The sequence below is a fragment of the Ascaphus truei genome, chromosome 17 (genome assembly GCF_040206685.1).
Source record: "Ascaphus truei isolate aAscTru1 chromosome 17, aAscTru1.hap1, whole genome shotgun sequence".
Classification (NCBI taxonomy): Eukaryota; Metazoa; Chordata; class Amphibia; order Anura; family Ascaphidae; genus Ascaphus; species Ascaphus truei.
The window spans coordinates 9,804,286-9,825,964 of NC_134499.1; the positions used below are offsets into that span (position 1 = coordinate 9,804,286).

At 46.9% G+C, this 21,679-nt stretch overlaps 1 protein-coding gene across 3 annotated transcripts in view; it reads right to left on the reverse strand.

Annotated features, from left to right (window-relative positions):
* L3MBTL2 (L3MBTL histone methyl-lysine binding protein 2) overlaps window positions 1-21,679 on the reverse strand; it is a 46,455-nt gene that overhangs the window by 23,188 nt on the left and 1,588 nt on the right. For 2 of the 3 annotated variants that reach the window (XM_075573871.1, XM_075573873.1), the window contains exons 3-9: window positions 20,333-20,466; window positions 16,539-16,662; window positions 15,963-16,042; window positions 13,143-13,260; window positions 6,952-7,086; window positions 5,190-5,278; window positions 300-531 (exon numbers count right to left, since the gene is read on the reverse strand). In XM_075573871.1, coding sequence (XP_075429986.1) covers window positions 300-531; window positions 5,190-5,278; window positions 6,952-7,086; window positions 13,143-13,260; window positions 15,963-16,042; window positions 16,539-16,662; window positions 20,333-20,466 — 912 coding nt within the window. The remainder of the gene's footprint in view (window positions 1-299; window positions 532-5,189; window positions 5,279-6,951; window positions 7,087-13,142; window positions 13,261-15,962; window positions 16,043-16,538; window positions 16,663-20,332; window positions 20,467-21,679) is intronic. The other variant, XM_075573872.1, reaches the window with a different exon arrangement.

Here is a 21,679-nt window from a genome sequence, read left to right on the forward strand (position 1 = left end):
AGGGAGGCAGGTAGACCCCACATGGGGGGGAAGGCAGAGAAAACACAGGGAAAAACATCACCTAAAGCCTGACTTAATGTACGTCTACAAAAAGGAGGATAGAGCCAGCAAGGCTGGCGGAGGGGGCATGAGCGAGGCAGTCACGTCTGTGGGACAGGGGGCACATGCCAGCTCAAGGGTAGGCCCAGGTGCTGCCCCATTCCTAAGGTAGCTAGATGGAGTCTGGGATGGAATGGGCACATCCATGGGGAGAGGGGGCAGTAGAGCGATAACTTTATCAGTGGAGAACGTTCATATACCTGTTGGCTTGAAGTTGTGCCCGACCTTGTAAGACCAGCCCACCGGGTGAATGAGGGGGCTAGTCATGTGGCACCAGAAGTCGTCGTTCCTCTCTCCGTCTTCGTACAAGACCCGCAGCCTTCCCCCGATCACCGTGTCCACCACCGCCAGCCGCGTGCGGGACACCTGCATCTTATCCACCACCTCCAGGCGCATGCCCAGGCGGAAATGGCACTTCATGCTCTCTGCCATCTGCCCCCGGGAGAGAGGGGACAGGGTCAAGGGAGAGGAGGGAGAGGAGGGAGGGGAGGAGGAAGGGAGGGGAGATGAAGAGGAAGGGGAGAGGAGGGGAGAGAGGGGGGGAGGAGAGAGGAGGGGGAAGGGAGGGTTACAGACTATCTTGGGTAGTTAGCTTCCCTACTGTGGAGTAGGCTTTTATTTTATGGCTTATGTTTGCCTTAAAGGGACAGGTGCTTTTTCAAGAGCAAAGGAAGGCTCCAACATTGAGCTAGTACAGACACTTATTGTACCATTTGGTGTCCCTGATTTTAGAGGGTGTGTGTGTGTGTGTATATATATATATATATATATATATATATATATATATATATATATATATGTGTATTATCTCAAATTGTCTTACTGTTCTGCAATCATCATACTCTGGTGTGTCTTAATTTAATTCATCTTTCACACCATTTGCTTTAACGTCCCTCACATGTGCTAATTAAGTTGGTTAGGCCAGCCAGGTGACTTTGTAAAAGTATATAAGTAAACTCACAGCAGCCATTGCTGCCTGCAGCCAATGCTCCTAAGCAGAAATGCTTTTAAGTAGAAATGTTTAAAGTAGTGAGGAAGTTCAAAAAGAAGTGGAAAAGTGGACAACACCTTCTGCTTCTGATTCCTGCATTTGAACTACGCTGGAAAGGAGGATATCATCTATCCCAGACTGCACATCTCAACACTTAACGATTGCTGTGATGCCGCCTTTACTATTTATATTTGCTGTGACCTCACTTCTTTTCAAATTATGCACTTCCTTCCACCAGCCTCGTCATGTCTAACTCTATTCATATATCTTCATCTCTCCTTTCTCCGCCACTTCTCAGTTCACATGAACTCCTTCCTTACCTGTGTCCTCTGACAAGCCACAGCTATATCCCCTTCACTAAAACACACCCCTACAAATCATCCTCACACACCCTCTCTGTCCATGCTTCTCCTCCTTGCTTCTGGGGATATCTCTTCCAATCCTGGTCCCTGCCTTATTTCTACTTGCTCTCGCCTTCCACATGCAACTTCTACTCCTTCTAGTGTAAACCCCTCCAACCTCATACCCATCCCCTGCCACCCTCCCTCCTCTCTCCCTTTCTCCTGTGCCCTTTGGAATGCTCGCTCCCTTTCTAACAAGTTCCTCTCTGTACATGACTTCTTTCTCTCTCACTCCCTGCTTCTCTTTGCTATAACTGAGCCCTGGCTCACTCAGTCTGACTCTGCTCTGGAAGCTGCCCTCTCTTATGGTGGCCTTTCTTTCTCCCACATTCCGTGCCCTGATGGCAGAGGTGGAGGCGTGGGGCTCCTGCTCTCCTCTCTCTGCCGTTACAGAACCCTTCCTATTCCTCCATCTCTTGCTTTTCCCTCCTTTGAGGTTCACACAGTCCAGATCTTCTCTCCTCTCCCTGTCCATGTGGTCATCTATTGCCCACCTTCCTCTACTCATCCCCTTTCTGCCTTTCTCTCTCACTTTGAATCCTGGCTCTCTTTCTTTATCTCCTCAGACTCCCCTGTTCTTCTCCTTGGGGACTTCAACTGCCACATTGATGACCCCTCTCTCCCTTGGGCTCCCGCTATCTCTCTCTAACCTCTTCTTTTGGCCTTCAACAGTGGACTGAAGCCAGCACCCAGCAAGGATGGACACTACCTAGACCTGGTTTTCACTAAAAACTTCTCTCTCTCTGATTTCTCCATTTCCCCTTTTCCTCTCTCTGACCATCACCATCTCATTCTCTCTATCTCGCCCTCGTTTTTGCAGAAACCTGCGCTCTATTAACCTACCAGCTCTTGATTCCACTTTACGCTCCTCCCTCTCCTCTCTCAGCTCTGCTTCAGACCCCGACAACCTGGTCAGGAACTACAACTCTGCCTTATCTTCCTCTCTTGATCTTCATGCCCCGCTTTCTCTCTGCCGTCCTCGCCCTTCTAACCCCAGACCCTGGCTAAACTCCCACACACACATGCTGCGTTCCTCCATTCGTTCCTCTGAACGCCTCTGGAGGAAATCTCATACTCTCGCAGACTTCCTTCACTACAAATTTATGCTATCCTGTTTCAACTCTGCCCTCTCTCAGGCTGAACAAACCTACTTTTCATCACTAATCAACACACACAAGTCTAACCCACGCCGACTCTTTTCTGTCTTTGACTCTCTACTCAGACCACCCTCAGCTGCCTCCTCTTCTTCCTCCATCTCACCTCAGGACTTTGCTGACTTTAAGAAAAAGGTGGAGTCCATACGGCAGAACAGACCATCTGTTGCCTTTTCACATCCCACACTGCTTCCCAACTCTCCTCCTGCCTTTCTTGACTCTTTTTCCGCTATCTCGGAGGAGGATGTGTCACTGCTGATCTCCTCTTCTCCCTCTACCACTTGCCCTCTTGATCCCATTCCCTCCCATCTCCTAAAACCTCTTGCTCCTTCTATAATCCCTACGCTCACACAGATCTTTAACTCTTCCCTCTACTCTGGAACCTTTCCATCCTCCTTCAAGCATGCAACCATTATACCATTACTCAAAAACAGCAAGCTTGACCCTACCTGTCCTTCTAACTATCGACCCGTCTCCCTCCTGCCTTTTGCCTCCAAACTCCTTGAACGTCTTGTATTCTCTCGATTGCTCCATTTTCTCAACACCTATTCTGTCCTAGACCCTCTACAATCTGGCTTCTGCACTGCTCACTACTGAAACAGCACTCACTAAAATAACTGACGACCTCCATGCTGCCAAAGACAGAGGTCATTACACTCTGCTCATATTACTCGACCTCTCTGCGGCATTCGACAACGTGGACCACCCTCTTCTCCTTCACATTCTTCATACTCTTGGTATTCGGAATAAAGCTCTATCCTGGATCTCATCCTACCTCTCCCATCATACTTTCAGTGTCTCTTTTGCTAACACCTCCTCCTCCTCTATCGATCTCTCTGTGGCGGTACCCCAGGGCTCTGTCCTAGGACCTCCTCTCTTTTCTCTGTACATACTCTCTCTAGGTGACCTAATCCCATCTTTTGGGTTTAAATATCACCTCTATGCTGACGACACACAAATTTACCTTTCAACCCCCTGACCTTACACCTGCTATACAGGCCAAAGTTTCTGAATGCCTCTCTGGAATATCATCCTGGATGGCCATCCACCGACTGAACCTTAATATGGCAAAAATAGAGCTCCTTATACTTCTTCCAAAACCTGGCCCTACTACATCCTTCCACATTACTGTTGGAAATACGATCATTCACCCAGTAGCCCAAGCACGCTGCCTAGGGGTCACACTTGATTTCTCTCTCTCATATTCAAAACGTTTCTAAAACTTGTCGCTTTTTCCTCCACAATATCACAAAGTTACGCCTTTTCCTCTGTTACTCGACTGCTAAAACTCTGACTTAGGCCCTCCATTCTCTCACGTCTCGATTACTGCAACCTCCTGCTGTCCGGCCTTCCTGCATTTCACCTGTCTCCCCTACAATCTATCTTAAACGCTGCTGCCAGAATCACTCTACTCTTTCCTAAATCTGTCTCCGCATCTCACCTCCTGAAATCCCTCACCTGGCTTCCGATCAAATCCCGTATCTCACACTCAATTCTCCTCCTCACTTTTAAAGCTTTACACTCTTCTGCTCCTCCTTACATCTCACCCTAATTTCTCGTTATGCACCATCCCGACTCTTGCGTTCTGCTCAAGGATGTCTTCTCTCTACCCCCTTTGTATCTAAGGCCCTCTCCCGCCTTAAACCTTTCTCACTTTCTGCCCTGCACCTCTGGAATGCCCTTCCCCTCAATACCCAACTAGCACCCTCTCTATCCACCTTTAAGACCCACCTTAAGACACATCTGCTTAAAGAAGCATATGAATAGCACTGGATAATCCTGGACACATGATACATAAAGCTTGGCCCCCTGCAAATGCACTTACCAGAATTCCCTCCTGCTGTCTCTGTACATTCTCCCTACCTACCAATTAGATTGTAAGCAGGGACTCCTTCCTTAAAAGTAACATTATGACTGAAGCACTTATTCCCATGAGCTGTTATTTATATTATTTGTTATGTATATGATATGTATTACTACTGTGAAGCGCTATGTACATCTATGGCGCTATATAAATAAAGACATACAATTAGTATGAGAAATACTGAAACAAAATTGTTTTTCCTCTCATTTGCCAGAAAATGCCTGATTTTCAGATTCTTTTAAAATTATTTTTTAATTTACCTTAAAGCAGCAATTTTATTTGTAACACAACCTGAACCAGGTGTGGTAGGACCCCCAAAGCTAAACTGTGCACACCCCCATCTACAGGGACCCCTGATCTGAGATATTTGGGATTTTCCCTCTGGTTTCTGACACACGCACCAAGAAAAAAAAAGAAAGAAACGGCAGCAGGGAGTCAGCATCATAAACCTGTGACTTCATCTCCTGGTAAGCCAGGCTCACCCCGGCAGCCATGTTGTCTAACTGGTGGAAAAGAGCCAATATCTCTGGTGCAATTACATTTGAGAATCCGTTGTTCTGTAGTATTTTCCACCGCCATTCTTTATTACGTTACGCAACACATTCACCTGCCCGGAGCATTGTGTACAGCGCGGTAAGACGCCGCTCGTCACACGGCCTCTCCCATCCTGCCCGTCTCACCTTAATATGGAAATCAACAGGCATGGTCCGCGCCCCCACCAGTTTCTCCATGAGGTAGTCTCTCCAATTGGTATACTTGGCGTGGATGGCTGTGAGAATAGAAAGAATATGATGAATCTGTCAGCGTTCTGCCACCACGTGGTCACCACCCAACACATGCTCGTTGTGGGGCATTATAATACAGACGGAAACGCTAAGTGGGGACCTTCTGGCTGCTTCATAATGTTAACCTGATGGGGACAAGGATGAGAAGAAGACTTCCCCCCGATAATCTGTGGTGCTCCCGGCCAGAGGGTTGGGGTTCCTTACAATGCATCTGATCTCAGACGCGCTATTAGAGAGGGTTGGGGTTCCTTACAATGTATCTGATCTCAGACGCGCTATTAGAGAGGGTTGGGGTTCCTTACAATGCATCTGATCTCAGACGCGCTATTAGAGAAGGTTGGGGTTCCTTACAATGTATTGGATCTTAGAATGTATCTGATCTCAGACGCGCTATTAGAGAGGGTCGGGGTTCCTTACAATGTATTGGATCTTAGACGCGCTATTAGAGAGGGTTGGGGTTCCTTACAATGTATCTGATCTCAGACGCGCTATTAGAGAGGGTTGGGGTTCCTTACAATGTATCTGATCTCAGACGCGCTATTAGAGAGGGTTGGGGTTCCTTACAATGTATTGGATCTTAGAATGTATCTGATCTCAGACGCGCTATTAGAGAGGGTCGGGGTTCCTTACAATGTATTGGATCTTAGACGCGCTATTAGAGAGGGTTGGGGTTCCTTACAATGCATCTGATCTCAGACGCGCTATTAGAGAGGGTTGGGGTTCCTTACAATGTATCGGATCTTAGACGCGCTATTAGAGAGGGTTGGGGTTCCTTACAATGTATTGGATCTTAGAATGTATCTGATCTCAGACGCGCTATTAGAGAGGGTTGGGGTTCCTTACAATGTATTGATCTTAGACGCGCTATTAGAGAGGGTTGGGGTTCCTTACAATGCATCTGATCTCAGACGCGCTATTAGAGAGGGTTGGGGTTCCTTACAATGCATCTGATCTCAGACGCGCTATTAGAGAGGGTTGGGGTTCCTTACAATGCATCTGATCTCAGGCGCGCTATTAGAGAGGGTTGGGGTTCCTTACAATGCATCTGATCTCAGACGCGCTATTAGAGAGGGTTGGGGTTCCTTACAATGCATCTGATCTCAGACGCGCTATTAGAGAGGGTTGGGGTTCCTTACAATGCATCTGATCTCAGACACGCTATTAGAGAGGGTCGGGGTACCTTACAATGTATTGGATCTTAGACGCGCTATTAGAGAGGGTTGGGGTTCCTTACAATGCATCTGATCTCAGATGCGCTATTAGAGAGGGTTGGGGTACCTCAAGAATTTCACAATATAATTAGGGGGTTCCTTAACAAAAAACATGTTTTTTAAAAACCATGCTATACACCAGCGGTGCACAAACTGGGGGGCGCGGCGGTTACAGAGGCCCCGCGCTCTTCCCCACGGCATTTAAATTAAAATGCTGGGGGGGGGGGGGGGCATGAGGCCTCTGTAACTGTCTTACCTGCTCTTTGGCAACGCGGCGTCAAATGAAGCCACAGGGCCACGTAATGTGACGTCATATGATCCGCGGCGTCATTTGACGCCGAGTTCTTGGAGAGGGGGGGGGGAGCGCGAACGCTGCAGCTGCCGGGCAGGGGGGCGCAGCTCAAGATGTTTGCGCACCGCTGCTACACACACTGCACGTCTCTTACTCTGAGGTGGGACCAGGATCTTGCAGTTCACCGCACACCAGCCGATGGGATGAATATCCACGGTGCCCAAGTTGCACCAGAAATCGAAGCTGGAATCATTCTCAAAGCCTTCATATTGCAGCATGGCCTTGTACCCTGCGGCAATTATATCATCATAACCAACGGCACACGACTACAGAATAGCACTTAATACAGAAAGATCTAAAACAGTGGTTTACTGAAGGTACAGTGGTTTACTGAAGGTACCCTGAATGGGTACAGTGGTTTACTGAAGGTACCCTGAATGGGTACAGTGGTTTACTGAAGGTACCCTGAATGGGTACAGTGGTTTACTGAAGGTACCCTGAATGGGTACAGTGGTTAACTGAAGGTACCATGAATGGGTACAGTGGTTTACTGAAGGTACCCTGAATGGGTACAGTGGTTTACTGAAGGTACCATGAATGGGTACAGTGGTATGGGAATGTGATCCTACCTAGTCCCCAACATAACATACACAGACTGCACAGGGGGGCCCTGGATGCGTTTTACTGGGAAAGGATCATCAGGAGGGCTAGGGTAGAACGTTTCGGGGTGGAGAGGACGTATCCCAACGGGAAATACAATAACTGGAGAAGATAGCTGACCATGTACTCGGTCTGACCTAGGTTCCCACGTCTGCTGCAGGAAAGCGTATGGAGTTGAGATGTTGTTCTGTATCTTAGTTTTAATCTCTATTTAAAAAAAAGCTGGTCACCTGCTTATTAAGTGAACGCTTCGGCTGAATGTCCTTTATTGTTGTGTAAATGAATGGAGGAGGCAAGGCACTGCGGATTTCTATAAAGCTATTTATTGCCAAAGGATTGACGTTTCGACCTCACAGGGCCTTTTTCAAAATGTATGGCATAATGCCATTTACACCCCGTGGGATATTATGCACAGATTCCTGGGGCACCGGCGGTTGTATTTTTTGTTTATTATATTTTTATTGGTGTGAAGCATTTTCCAAATCGAGTGCTTTATTGTTGTGTATCATTTGGTATTTCTTTAAGTGCACGGATATGTGTTTCTGATACTATACTACTTGTGAAATGCGGAAATTGCAGTTTCTGTATTCCTTGATAGATCAGCTTAATAAAGAAAGAATTGACAGAAATAAAAGAAAACAGAAGTTACCAGGCAGCCTTCAAGAAAATATATTATATTATAGCAGCAATCCCCTGTACGCATCCAAAAATCAACTCCTTTATTTTTGCTTTAGCAAGACCCTTTTGCTGCTGTATTTAGAATAGCACCCCTTTTTTGAATTTTCTAGTTGAATTCTGGAGAGGTTAGTTGATGGAAATTTGTCTGGGAGGTCAAAATGGCCACCGCCGTTCCTACTCAGAGTTGGCCATGATAACAGCTGATGCCAGGGAGAGAAGAGGAGTTAGAAATAGATCAGCACAGCAAGAACTATCCGCTTATGTTATCACATTCGTTGTGGGTGGGAGAGGGGGGAGTTTCTGCTTTAATATTCCTCCAATCCGCTCCAAGACTAACAGTTTATTCCAAATGATAATCGCAAACGTAATGTTTCAAACATCTAAAGTGTCCAACCAACATGTCCATCGCCCGGACACCGTACATCAATACACTCCATCCACTAGATATGGAGAAGGGTTGATAACCTGATGGAGAAGCTCAGTGTTGATGACATTGCCTTTGAAGTGGGTGAAAACAGTTTAATCTCCCTGTGCCTCAAGTACCAAAATTAGATTGTAAGTTCCTCGGGGCAGAAACGCATTGAGCTAAAAAGTGGCAAACCTTGCCTGTGAACATCCATTAAAAAAAAAAATGGAGAAAATGACGACAAAACAGAATCACACATCGCTACAGCAGACGCCATGTGTACTGAAGATCATTAATGAGGTCGTCAACACTGGAATTAAAAAGGGGGTAACTTAGTCATTCTGATGACCTTGAGGCAGAGAGGCCCTGTAGCCGTTTCACCGTGAGATTTTGAAAGCACCAATTCTAATGTTGGTCCATTAGAAGGTCTTGCAACCAAGTCTAGCTATTCTCTCCTAGTCATTTGTTGTATTGGAAGGCCCTGGAAAGTAGGGCGAGCAGTGTCCAGGCAAAAGATACCACCACCCAACACAGGGTGGGATTCACAAAAGGTATGATAAAGGGTACCAGAGCTCGATTGGTATGAACGGCCATTACCATTGAGCTTGGCGAGTCCCCAAAGTTGGGGGCTCTTTCATTACACTCTTGCAGAGTCCTCTCTTTCTCGGTAGCCCACAGGCTGCAGGAGAAGTGGAAAGGGTTCTCACGACCACCCGAGGGAACGCCATCCTAATACTGAAATTTCACGGTACTGGTTCTTCAAGTGCAAATCTGGTCATTTTTAGCAAGTTGTGGTATTTTGTCTGTGGGCTCGTTCCACAGCCGTGCTGGTCTTGGAGAAGAGTAGATCTGTTGTTGCTTGCGACACGTTTCGCGGGGGCGACACGTTTCGCGGGGGCAATGCGCGAGTTCTTCATAAATGGAGAAACCTCGCAGGTCTCTGCAAGTGTACTGTAGACTACAATGACATTTCCCTACCGAGGATTCACCCACCAAACCCCCCACAGCAGCCTCTGCAGTTACAGCCTCTCCGTTTGCAGTTCCACTAACCAAATACACCAACACTTCAATTAATTAGAAGCCCTCAGCAATATAACAAACGCTACCATTTTAATACCAGATTCATCATTTAAGACGATTGGCTTTCCATATTTATCCATATTGTGGATAACCTTCCAGAAGTTAGCTGGGTTTGATGTATTCTGGGAAGATGGTCGGTGTGATATTGTGCTTTTGTATGTCTTGTTTGCCTTGTGCACATATTCCACAGTCATCTGTAGATTTTGCAAAGGCTTTTGATACTGTTGATCATGCTATCCTGCTTAACAAACTCCAGAGCTCTGGAATAGGGAAGCATGCTTTAAACTGGTTTCATTCCTACCTATCAGGAAGATCACAAAATGTGTCTCTCAGGCTCTAACTCCAACCCCCTGGATATCACCTGTGGTGTCCCGCAAGGCTGTATTCTGGGGCCCCTAATCTTCTGAGTGTTCATCATGATCACCCTACAGCTTGTAAGGAAGCTTCAATACACATGTATGCAGATGACACAATCCTATATGCACACAGCCATAGCCTCTCTGACCTTCAACACATACTTCAGTCTGACTTTTTGAGACTCGTAAACTGGATTTCCCAAAACAAACTGTTTTTAAACACTGAAAAGACTGTAACAATGGTATTTGGGACCAAGGCTACATTTTTAAAGCTTCCAGTGACTGAGCTCCAGATCAGAACCAACGCTAACACCATCCTAACTCCTGTCACTAGTTTTAAATATCTGGGCATATGGTTTGACTCCCACTTAACATTCGGAATGCACATTGATACCCTGACAACCAAGACCTATGAGAAACAAGGGGTACTTACAGGAACAAATCCTCCCTAAGTCTCCTGGTCAGAAAGCGTATCGCACAGCAGATGCTAATGCCAATTATTGACTATGGAGACATAGTATATGGCTCGGCTCCTCAAACCCACCTTAGCAAACTTGAAACCCTCTACAATTCAATTTGTCGTTTTGTTCTCCAATGCAACTACAACTCACATCACTGCGAAATGCTCAAAGAACTAGATTGGTCATCACTTGAGTCAAAGCGCAAAGTATGTCTTTCCTGTCTTGCCTTCAAATACTTTCTGGACAAGCTAGAGTGTTATTCTGTTAGGTAAGTCCACTGTGATGCAGTTTGCTGTATTTTTAGCTCATATCCACTAGATGGCGTATTCCGTCTGTTTTAACCATCTGTATAGAACTATGTACTGTACTATTATCATCAATAGCGATAGAGGGGTCAGTCGCTCATTATGATTATTTTTTGTGTGTCCCATATTGGGGAGAGCCACTTACTACTGGCGAGTAAAGACTCTGACTGGCACTGAGTTTGAAGCAGGGGATGCTGGTTCAATTCCCGGTGTCAGCTCCATGTGACCTTGGACAGTTACTTTATCTCCCTGTGCCTCAGGCACCAAAAAACATAGATTGTAAGCTCCACGGGACAGGGACCTGTGCCTGCAAAATGTCTCTGTAACATGCTGCATAAAACTAGCAGCGCTATACAAAAACAAATAATAATTATTATTAGTTATGTGGATGAGTCTACCAGCTAGCAGGCTTAGCATCTAGATAGAGATAGATGGATACATAGATATATATACATACATAGATAGATAGATAGATAGATAGATAGATAGATAGATAGATAGATAGATAGATATACATGCCTAAGACATGCAGATGAGCATACAGTTGTATTTACATTTGTGTATATATATATATAGTTTTATTTTAAGTGCAAGAGCGTTTTTGATATAATAAGAGTTTTGGGCGTTAGAAATAGCATCTCTGTTTTTATACAATAAAGACAAGAGCTCACCCTACAAGTTATTTTTTAACACTTTTAATCAGCCTTAAAAAGGGACTTTAACTTGCTGCCAATCAGCAATCAATAAGCAGGGCTGGCGTTCACTCATATGCAACTATTTTAATTAGCAATAATGACTAGCACGGTATAAATAATGAAGTAGCAGCACGTCACTGGCAGGACCCTGATGAAGGAAAGTTTTTCCCGAAACGCGTTGTTCCCTGTCGGTACGTGCATCTTTTTGGACTCAGAAGGCTGCCGTAGCCCCCACGAGTTCTCCATGTTGCGGTGCTGCAGTCGGACGCGGAAGTAGGAAGCCACTGCGACGCAGCGCTCCCGGTAGCCAGCGGAGCCAGAGAGAGCTGTTCTACGTGTAGGTTAACACTTACTTTGCTGTTTGAATAAATTGTTCCATTTTTACTTCGTGCCTATGCTCATCATCCTTACTGGGACGGTTTGAGGGACACCCATTCTGGGACGTTCTGTTTGGGAAACCAGATGCTCCATACCCGAGGTTTGAAGAGAGACTGTTTCCCAGAGGTGGCATACTCTTTGCATAAAGAAAATCAGTGATGTGAAGGGGCTCACACATGGCCGTGTGTGTATAGCTATCTATATATATTTTTTTCTCCCCGATCATCGCTCTCAGCATTGTATATAGTTTCTCTGCTCACCCACATTAAGTGTTTCAATATATATTTATATATATAGTCACCATATGCGCTCACCACCGTTTCCACTACCAAGCTACCCATCTATCTGAACAAGCTCCTCACCCCTACCACCTGCAGCACTTATCATCTGAGATCAGACTCCAAAAGACTGTTCATGGTCCCAAGGTTCAGCAAAGTATCCGGCCGCTCCTCCTTCTCTTACCGTGCACCCCAAGACTCTCACAGCCGCCACCAGTTTAAGTTTTTTAAAAATTAAAGCTGTCTCATATTTTAATCTGATCTGTAACTGTTACTTACGCCTATAATATATATTATCTCTAACTGTGCACGCAATGTCTTGTATATAATGTATACCCTGCTCACTTATGTAACTGTATTTGTAACCATGTATTATTTGTCATCATAACTCTATGCCCAGGACATACATGAAAACGAGAGAACTCTCACTGTATTACTTCCTGGTAACATTTTATAAATAAAATATTTAGGCTCGTAGCCTCCCTGTCAGACTATCCAACATACGCTGTTAAAAGTGTCATCCCACATAGCAATTAAAAATCAACCTTTTGTAAAGAATTTAACAGTCTAAATGGCTTCCCTAAACAAATATAAGCATGCTAATAGCAAAGATTTGCTGCTTTTTGCTTCTTTGAAAATGAATGCGTAGTGACATTTCTTAAGGGCCTCTGAATTAAGGAATGTTTGTCAATAGTTTCCTTTCCCCTACTCCTGTCCTTATCAGCGAGCCAGTAAAGATAAGGGGAGGGGGAGAGACGGTGCTCTGTCTGTGCAAACTCTTGTAGAACACACAGTGGCGTCAGACAGAAGGGAGCAGCTGGAGATCAAACCCCCTCCCAAGTCTCAGCTCCTCGTGTCTACATAATAACTCATAGGTGTCAGATTTAGGTGAAGAAGACATCAACCACCCAGACGTGGCTCTTCCAACATGTCCCTGTGATTAGTACACTTTGGTCCTAAGAGAGATGGTCTCTAAGTATTGGTGAGTAGTTGGGGAATGTGACATGATGGAACAGGCAAGGACATGTCCCCCTCCCGGCCACTTTACCTGCTATCCTGGTGACCGTGGAGATCCAATAGACACGGCTGGGAAGCACAGCGTCCGTATTCAAACTCTCCACTTTGATTCCCTTCACAATGTCATCCCACTGATCAAAGAGAGGAACCTGGGGGAGACACGTACGCGTGAGGCAGGGAGGCACCAAGAGAGAACGGCAGGCACAGGGCGGGAGGCTAAAGGACAAGGCGCGTTGATTTCAGCTCCAGGGACCCCCTGCATGCAGAGATACTCCACTCCATAGAGGGCGCCGGTAGCAGCTCCGCAGGTTTAAATGTCCTGGTCACGAGCCAATAGGAAGCCACAAGGGATGGCGTCACAGCTTCCTATTGGCCCGCGTGATGCAGGGGAATTACATTTACAGTTTTCAAGTCTTGAAAAAAAGAGACTGAAGTATGTGTTGAAGGTCAGAGAAGCTATGGCTGTGTGCATATAGGATTGTGTCATCTGCATACATGTGTATTGAGGCTTCCTTACAAGCTGTGGGAAGATCATTGATGAACACTGAGAAGAGTAGGGGCCCCAGAACAGAGCCTTGTGAGACACCACAGGTGATATCCAGGGGGTTGGAGTTAGAGCCTGAGATGGACACATGTTGGGATCTGCCTGACCGGTAGGACTGAAACCAGTTTAAAGCATGTTTCCCTATTCCAGAGCTCTGGAGTTTGTTAAGCAGGATAGCATGATCAACAGTATCAAAAGCCTTTGCAAAATCTAGGAATACTGCACCAGTGAGTTGACCCCGTTCCATTCCACACTGGATTTCATTGCAAACTTTTAGCAGGGTAGTTACAGTGAAGTTTTTGGGGTGAAAGCCAGATTGGAATTGGCTAGGGAAATCTGTCTTGGTATAGTAGTTGCTTAATTGGGAGCGGACACATTTTTCCATGACTTTGGATAGAATTGGGAGAAGAGAGATTGGCCTGTAGTTTGAGACACTGTTTTTGTCCCCACTTTTGTAGATTGGGACAACTCTGGCGATGGCTGGGGCACGGAGTCGTAAGAACTTAGATTGCAGTAGGTCAGGTCCACATTGGCTGTTTAGTTTTAATTTGGGGAGCGCTTGTGTAATCTCCTCTTCGGATACTGGGACAAATTGAAAATTGTGGGCAGTGTTGGGAGAGGGTGGGGCTATAGGGGTACTCTCAGAATGAGGTTCATGTTTGTGGTTTGGGTTTCGCTAATAAGTTAGTAGCACACCCCACACAGTAATCACTGAATGCATTTGCAATGTCAGTGGGATTTGTCAGAGTAAAACCCCCCTTAGTGATATTACTTGGTTGTTGATGGTTAGGAGGCTGGAATATATTGTTGATAACCTTCCAGAAGTTAGCTGGGTTTGATGTATTTTGGTGGAGATTGTCAGAGTAATATTGTGCTTTTGCGTGCCTTGTTTGCCTTGTGCACATGTTCCGCAGGCATCTGTAGTGATTGAGATCCTTGGTAGTGCCAGTTACTTTGTAGCTTTCCCAAGGCATCCCTGAACTGGTAGAGGGCTATAAGGTCAGTTGTAACACACGGAAGGTGCCCCCCCCCCCCCCCCCCTGTACCATTATTCTGCGTAGTGGAGCATGGGTATCACAGAGTTTTAGGAACTCGGATTGGAAATAGTCGAGCGCAGAATCAGGGTCGGGAATGAAATCGATTCTGTGCCAAGGGCAGTTGGTAAGGTCATCCAGAAACTGTTGTGGGTTAAAGTTTCTAAATGTTCTAGTGAGGAGAACTTTAGGGCTTGATTGGGGTGGTTTGATTTTCCTTACACAGTACACTATTGCATGGTCACTAAAAATGTCCGGAAGGATGCTAGAGGGTTGGATTCTGTTGGGACAAAATGATAGAACCCAGTCTAGCAAGGAATGGTTGTTAGATTTTAGGTTTGTGCGTGTGGGTTGGGAAATTAGTTGGGTTATGTTTAGTGACTTGAGTTGTGTCTGAATTGTGTTGTTTTTAGGATCCGGCCAATTGAAGTTGAAATCCCCAAGAAGTATATATGCGCACATGAAAGAGAAAGACGGCCAAAGATACAGAAAAGTCCTGGGAGACAAAGGAAATCAGAGAATGACACACACATATATACCAAGGGGGGGGGGGGGGGGGGAGGAATTAAAAAGAATTCAAAAGCAGGAATTAAAACGAAAAAAAGAAGAATGGGAAAAATAAATAAATAAAAAAAGATGTCTTTCTGCTAACACCATCCTTTCCACGCCTCTCCTGGCATGGCCCAACGCCTCTCCTGGCATGGCCCAACGCCTCTCCTGGCATGGCCCAACGCCTCTCCTGGCATGGCCCAACGCCTCTCCTGGCATGGCCCAACGCCTCTCCTGGCATGGCCCAACGCCTCTCCTGGCATGGCCCAACGCCTCTCCTGGCATGGCCCAACGCCTCTCCTGGCATGGCCCAACGCCTCTCCTAGCATGGCCCAACGCCTCTCCTGGCATGGCCCAACGCCTCTCCTGGCATGGCCCAACGCCTCTCCTGGCATGGCCCAACGCCTCTCCTGGCATGGCCCAACGCCTCTCCTGGCATGGCCCAACGCCTCTCCTGGCATGGCCCAACGCCTCTCCTGGCATGGCCCAACGCCTCTCCTGGCATGGCCTTTGACAAAAGTTTCAGCCGAGGCCCTCCGGCCTGATCACCAAGCAGAGAGCCCTTTGATGCGTCCGCAGCCGATGAGGATTAGAGTAGGTGGCCACAGAAAGTGTAGCCCTAGTGCCCCGAGACAAGGAGAGGGGACGGGGGCAGCTGGAGTGATGGAAGTCGCTAAGGGCAGTCGAGTGTGGAATTTGAGATGTGATTGGTGCAAACACTTACGTGTCTGAAGCAGTCGACGGGGGCAGCTTCGTAATTTCCTTCCAAGATGTATTTTCCCCAATCGAAGCCCAAAACCAGAGCTAGACGTGAGAAACGAGTATTATCGCCTGCATCGGCTTATAAAGCTTCCCAATAGCCAAAAACCAACAGGGCTGTAGATCAATGATTCACTTCTTACCTCTCCTAATAGCCATAAACCAATAGGGTTGTATTGATCATTTTAGAACAGTTGCAGCACACCGATTACAAACATTTACGCCCCTAATCAATAGGATTCAAAGCGCCTTCCCCATGTCAGATGGATGCATTTACTTGAAAGCACCCTACACAGGCCAGCATGGGGTCTGGCAGACCAGGGTCTCCCTGTCGTAGTGGCTACATCATGGACGGTCAGCTCATACTCTACGAGAGATCATGTAGAGCGCTCAACGCGTTCTGGCCAGAAGAGGAAGGGAGGATGACTCCTCCCCTTCTGTTCGCTGGCAGGATCGGTCACGTGACCGCAATGTTCCAGGTGCGTTGAAGCCCTCAGATCTCTCAAAGGGTTAATGAACCCCCCACCTCCGCCGCTCTCACCATCCTGCCCTGTAGGAGTTCCGTCAGCCAGCTGCCCAGTGCCCTGAGAATGCAGGAACGCTCCGATTTTAGCGGACCAGGACGCCTTGTGCAGAACCTTCGCCTTCTTTGTAGGAGGCTTCCCCTGGAAAGACAATAAGAGGGTGTGACGGGAAGGAAAGGGTTAATACCCGAATTGCCATGCATTACTGTTGTTGCCCTGTCCCCGCCATTTTCATTCCCCATTTGCAAGCCATTCCCTGCCTGCGAGGGTAAAAGACAAGGTGCCTTGCTTGCCATACCCTCTAACTGACACATGATGGCAGATCTTAAATGTAAGGCAGGAGGTATTTTTTTGTAAGTCCAAGCAGGAATTACTTGGACATCCAGCTGTGATATGGGTGAATGAGCTTCAGTATTTTTATGACCAAACCTCAAAGAGATCGAGCTGATTAGCATCTTCCTGTCTAAAAGCGTGTCAGTTATGAAAAGACACAGCAGACCCATAATGTATACAAAACTGACATACTGATGCACAGCAGATGTCAGGCTAGTGACCCCTCCGGGTCAAAAATCAGACTTAGTGGTGCCAGAAATGGGTGCAGCCCAGGTATGCTAAGTGGCATGGGCGTCAACCTGACCCATGCGCCCTGCCCACCGGACAGCCCTTTTGACCAGTCTTAAGAACTGTGGGTCACTTGGCTATTCGTGGGTTTTTTTGTTCCCACGAGGGGATTGGATCCACATGTTAAAGATAGCTTTGGGCAGTCTATAAATGTGGCTTCCAAATTATTCCCAGTGTGATTCCTGAATTTTAATCCATGATGTAAAGATGCAAGACTTTGTTCCAGTACAGCAGCAACCAGTCCAGGGGTGAAGGGGTTAACAACCACATAACCACAGGACTTTTAAAACCAAGGCAGCATTTCTTGCACTGGCAAGCAAAGGATAATTTCTTTCGTTCCAAGGACAATTTCTTCCATTCCTTTATCCCAGTGAGTGTGGTTTTAAGTGTATTCTGCAGATGTCGTGTGTTTGTCTATTAAGGAAATAAATCACAATTTATTTTGCAACTTGTTCTGTTCAATCAAGTCCCCAGAAATATAAATGGGTTGATAAAAGTTCGTGTCATCGTGACAGAGGGGTCGCCCCACTTAGCTTTCCCTAGTTCCTGAGATACTTCTTTCTAGGTTTTAGTTGCCAGTTTTAGGCCATGGTATTTCAAAGATGGCACCCGCAGTCATCTGACAGAAAGCCGCGTCATCCGTTGCGGCTTCCTGTCGGCCCACGGGATTTGGCGGTCATTTTAAACTAAACCAGTGTGGAGCTCGGAAAACAGAGGGGGTCCCGGAGGAAACATACTGCTGTGCAGGCTCCCCCGGTTCTCATTGCCACCCACTTTTTTATTTTTTTTTATTACCAGGGTGAAACCAGGGGGCCCGGAGCTGATACCCGATATTTTCAGCTCAGGGAACCCCCTTGATCCCCGAGATACTTAACCGTGAAAGTAGCGCCGGTTAATTCCTGGTATTTAAAACCCTCGAGTCAGGCCGTCCAACAGGAACCCCAGCAGATGACGTTGTGTCTTCCTACTGGTCTGCGTGACCCAGCAGCTTTCCACCGCCATTTTGTTTCCCCCAGAGAGAAATGAAACAGGGTAACCCTTACTATCTCGGAAAAACAGGAAACTCTCGGAGCTGGAAATAGCGAGTTCCATGGCGTGACACGTCCATCTTGATTAAGCATGGAGTTGATTTTATAAGTTACTTCAGTGGGGCTCAACCCCAGTCCCCAAGAGACACCAGCAGGTCAGGTTTTCAGCATATCCCTGCTTCAGCACAGGTGGCGCAGTCAAGACTGAGCCACTGATTGAGCCACCTATGCTGACGCAGGGATATCCTTAAAACCTGACCTGTTCGGGGGTCTTGGGGGATGGAGTGGACCACCGCTGAGTTACCTTATCAGGTTCAGTTAACGTACCCCCATTGTGCTGTTAACTGAACTAGGCTGGCAGTGCCTCGAGTCCAGACGCAACGTACAGCTTTCCTGTCTCACCTTCAAGTACGTTCTGGACAAGTTACCCATGATTCTGAGCAGGCTTCTCACCCCCAGTGTACCCAGCACTTATCTCCTGAGATCCGCCTCCAGAAACCCGCCTAATAGTCCCACAGCTCAATAAAGAATCCGGTCGCTGTTCCTTCTCGTCCTGATCCCCCGCTGCAGGGACATTTTACCCGATCCCCCTAACACGCTTCCTAACGTCCTTCCAGACTTCTGCTGCTGTAAAGCAGGAAACAGCTGAACAGGCCACATTGCATTTTTTAAATGTTTTAACGCGGGGGGTTTCCGTAGCTTGGCTGCGTTCATTTCTGCTCCTGCTTCCAGAGACTTACCTGCTCAGCGGCGCCGGTATCTACGCAGCCAGGGACCTGCGTGCCTAACATAATGGCTGCGTTTAAATGTTCCGCGTTACGGGAAGCCATGGCGTCATCCATTGCGCCTTCCTATTGGCCATGTTGCCCGGGACATATAAACTGCACTGGGATACTAGCGCCCCTTACAGAGGCACGTATCTCTGGAAGCCGGGGGTCCCGGGGCTAAAAAAACCACACAGTTCAGCTCCGGATAAAAATAATGCCAGCGCATTTGCAGCCTGTTCTGCCGCTTGAAACATGTTTGTAACTGTAAATTGCAAGTTTGTCAACACTACTTTGTGCCCAGGACAGACTTGAAAAGAAGGTCACTTCCAATGTATTTTGTTCCTGGTAAAATATTTTATAAATAAAGAAAAAGGATCATTTCAATAGGTGGCTTCACTCTCTCTGTGTCTCCAGGAGCGGATCACACCAGGGTTGGTGATAACCCCCATCCTGACACGTAGCGCCGGCTGCAGTCAGAAAAACAGCCGAGGGGCGGTGAACAGCCGAAAAATGGACCAAAACGCAACTGATTGAAAAAAGCTACTTTAATACGAAAAAACGGACTATTACATCACTAAGTGCACTGACGCGTTTCGCCCCGTCAGGGACTGTCAAATAGTATGACAGAGTTTTGTCAAAATACGCTGACAAAGTCCCTGACGGGGCGAAACGCGTCAGTGCGCTTAGTGATGTAATAGTCCGTTTTTTCATATTAAAGTAGCTTTTTTCAATCAGTTGCGTTTTGGTACATTTTTCGGCTGTGCACCGCCCCTCGGCTGTTTTTCCTGCTGTACCTGCTCTGGCTGGATCACGCTTCACCTGCAGACGGATTCATGCGATCTGCATTCCGGTCGGTGCATTTACTCCGGACGTTTTCCTGCACACAGGTCTCCGGTCTCGGCGGGACAGCAGGTACCGTGAGGGTTGCGGGAACAGGGAGGCGCTACATTGCGCCAGGCTGTCCACTTAGGCTGGGGCCATGGTACTGCAGACCGTGCGGAGGCGTCCGCACGCCGAGCGAACAAGACTGCCTTAAGGTAGTGTTCGTGTCCATGTGGGCGAACCAGCTCAGTGACGTCACTGGCACACCCCTAGACACGCCCAACGGACGGCACACGTACCATGGCCAAAAAACGGCCGCGCCTCCACACGAGCAAACGCGCTATGGATCTGGCCTTACATTGGGCACCTTGGTAACTCTGACCTACTCCTTATTTAATACCCCTCCCCCAGCCTGTATGCTTGTCCGCATTATTCTAGGAGACCTGGTTATTTGTGTGTTTATGCCGTTCTCTCTGTCTGGTTAAAGATATCCCAAGTTTTAAAGGATTTCAAGACTACATTGTGCCAGCGGTACTTGAGCACTAGTTTTGGGCTGTACGTCCCATTTCCTACCTGCAGTCGGGCGAGGATGCTGGCTTTCTTAGAGTTGGAGGAGTAGCTGCGGGAGCAGGAGACGTTGCAGAAGCGCTTGGTTTTGGAGAAGAACGCGCTGCGTGTGCCGACAATTCCACACATCTCGCAGATCGCTGGAGAGAGGGGGGGAGAGGAGGGGAGCGCGAGAATATGGTGAAGTGGGAAGAGACCGAGGGATTTAGAATTCGACTTCTTAACGGGGATTACATGTAACATCCAATTTAGATCAAATCTAAAACACTATTTTTTCGTAATCTTCGACACCAATATTTCTTTCCATTTTTATTTCACGCCTCTTTGTAACCTGGCGATTGAGCAGGCGTGGGGGTCTTTAATAATGAGCAGGCGTGGGGGTCTTTAATAACGAGATCTGGGCACTCTAAAAACGTTACTTTATGAAAACTATTTTCAAAACGTAACTCTGACATTTCTGCCCATTTCAGCCCTGATGACGGTCTATTTTTTGGATCGTAACGTAGATAAAGTAACTTTGAGTGCCTAGCTTGCACATGCAGCTTGATGAAATATTTATCGCGTTTCAAGGGACTCTTGATATTTTATTTTTTTTATTGGTTTTCACAGGGATAGACAGCTTGTGCTATAGCAATTTTCGGAAAAGTTTATTTTATAACATTTACTTAATACAGGAAATCGATCAGGGGTTAGTACAAGATCATAGACTGCTAGCCCGATACTATTACTCAGTGCTCCGTTGATCATCGGCTCTTTCTCAATTATACAACATATAAGGCACAGATATCCTTGTATATCCCTAAACAGCTGCTTAAAGGAATAGGAAAGAAGGAGAAGAGAGGAAAGGCAGGAGAAGGGGAAAAGAGGGTGGGGGAGAAGGGGAGAAGAGCTGGGGGGGAGAAGGGGAGAAGGGGAAAAGAGGGGGGGGGAGAAGGGGAGGGGGAAGAAGAGGGGGAGGAGCTCTGGCACTGGGGATAAGGGGGAGGGGAGAGGAAGGGATAAGCCCCCTCCCCTCTCGGCCCCTTGATTTTTTATTTATTTTTTTTAACTAGAAGCACCATAGATTATAATATTGCCTTTGAGATTCTCTATTCTTCATTAAAATGTGAGTGCTTGGTTCATATTTTGTGTTTGATTTTATTACATTTGTTTCGATTTCTAGACTACAAATATTGTCTAAATCTTTTTTTAAAAAGGAGAGTTTTGCTCCATAAGGTTGCCCGATTCTACAAATGAGACACCACCCAAAGCTTGTTTAAAAGCACTTCGCCCAACCATAATCCCCAAATCTGAGTCGCTGATGGCCCCCATCTTTACATATGGCCGCCAGCCGCCTTCTGGTGGCCGTGGCAG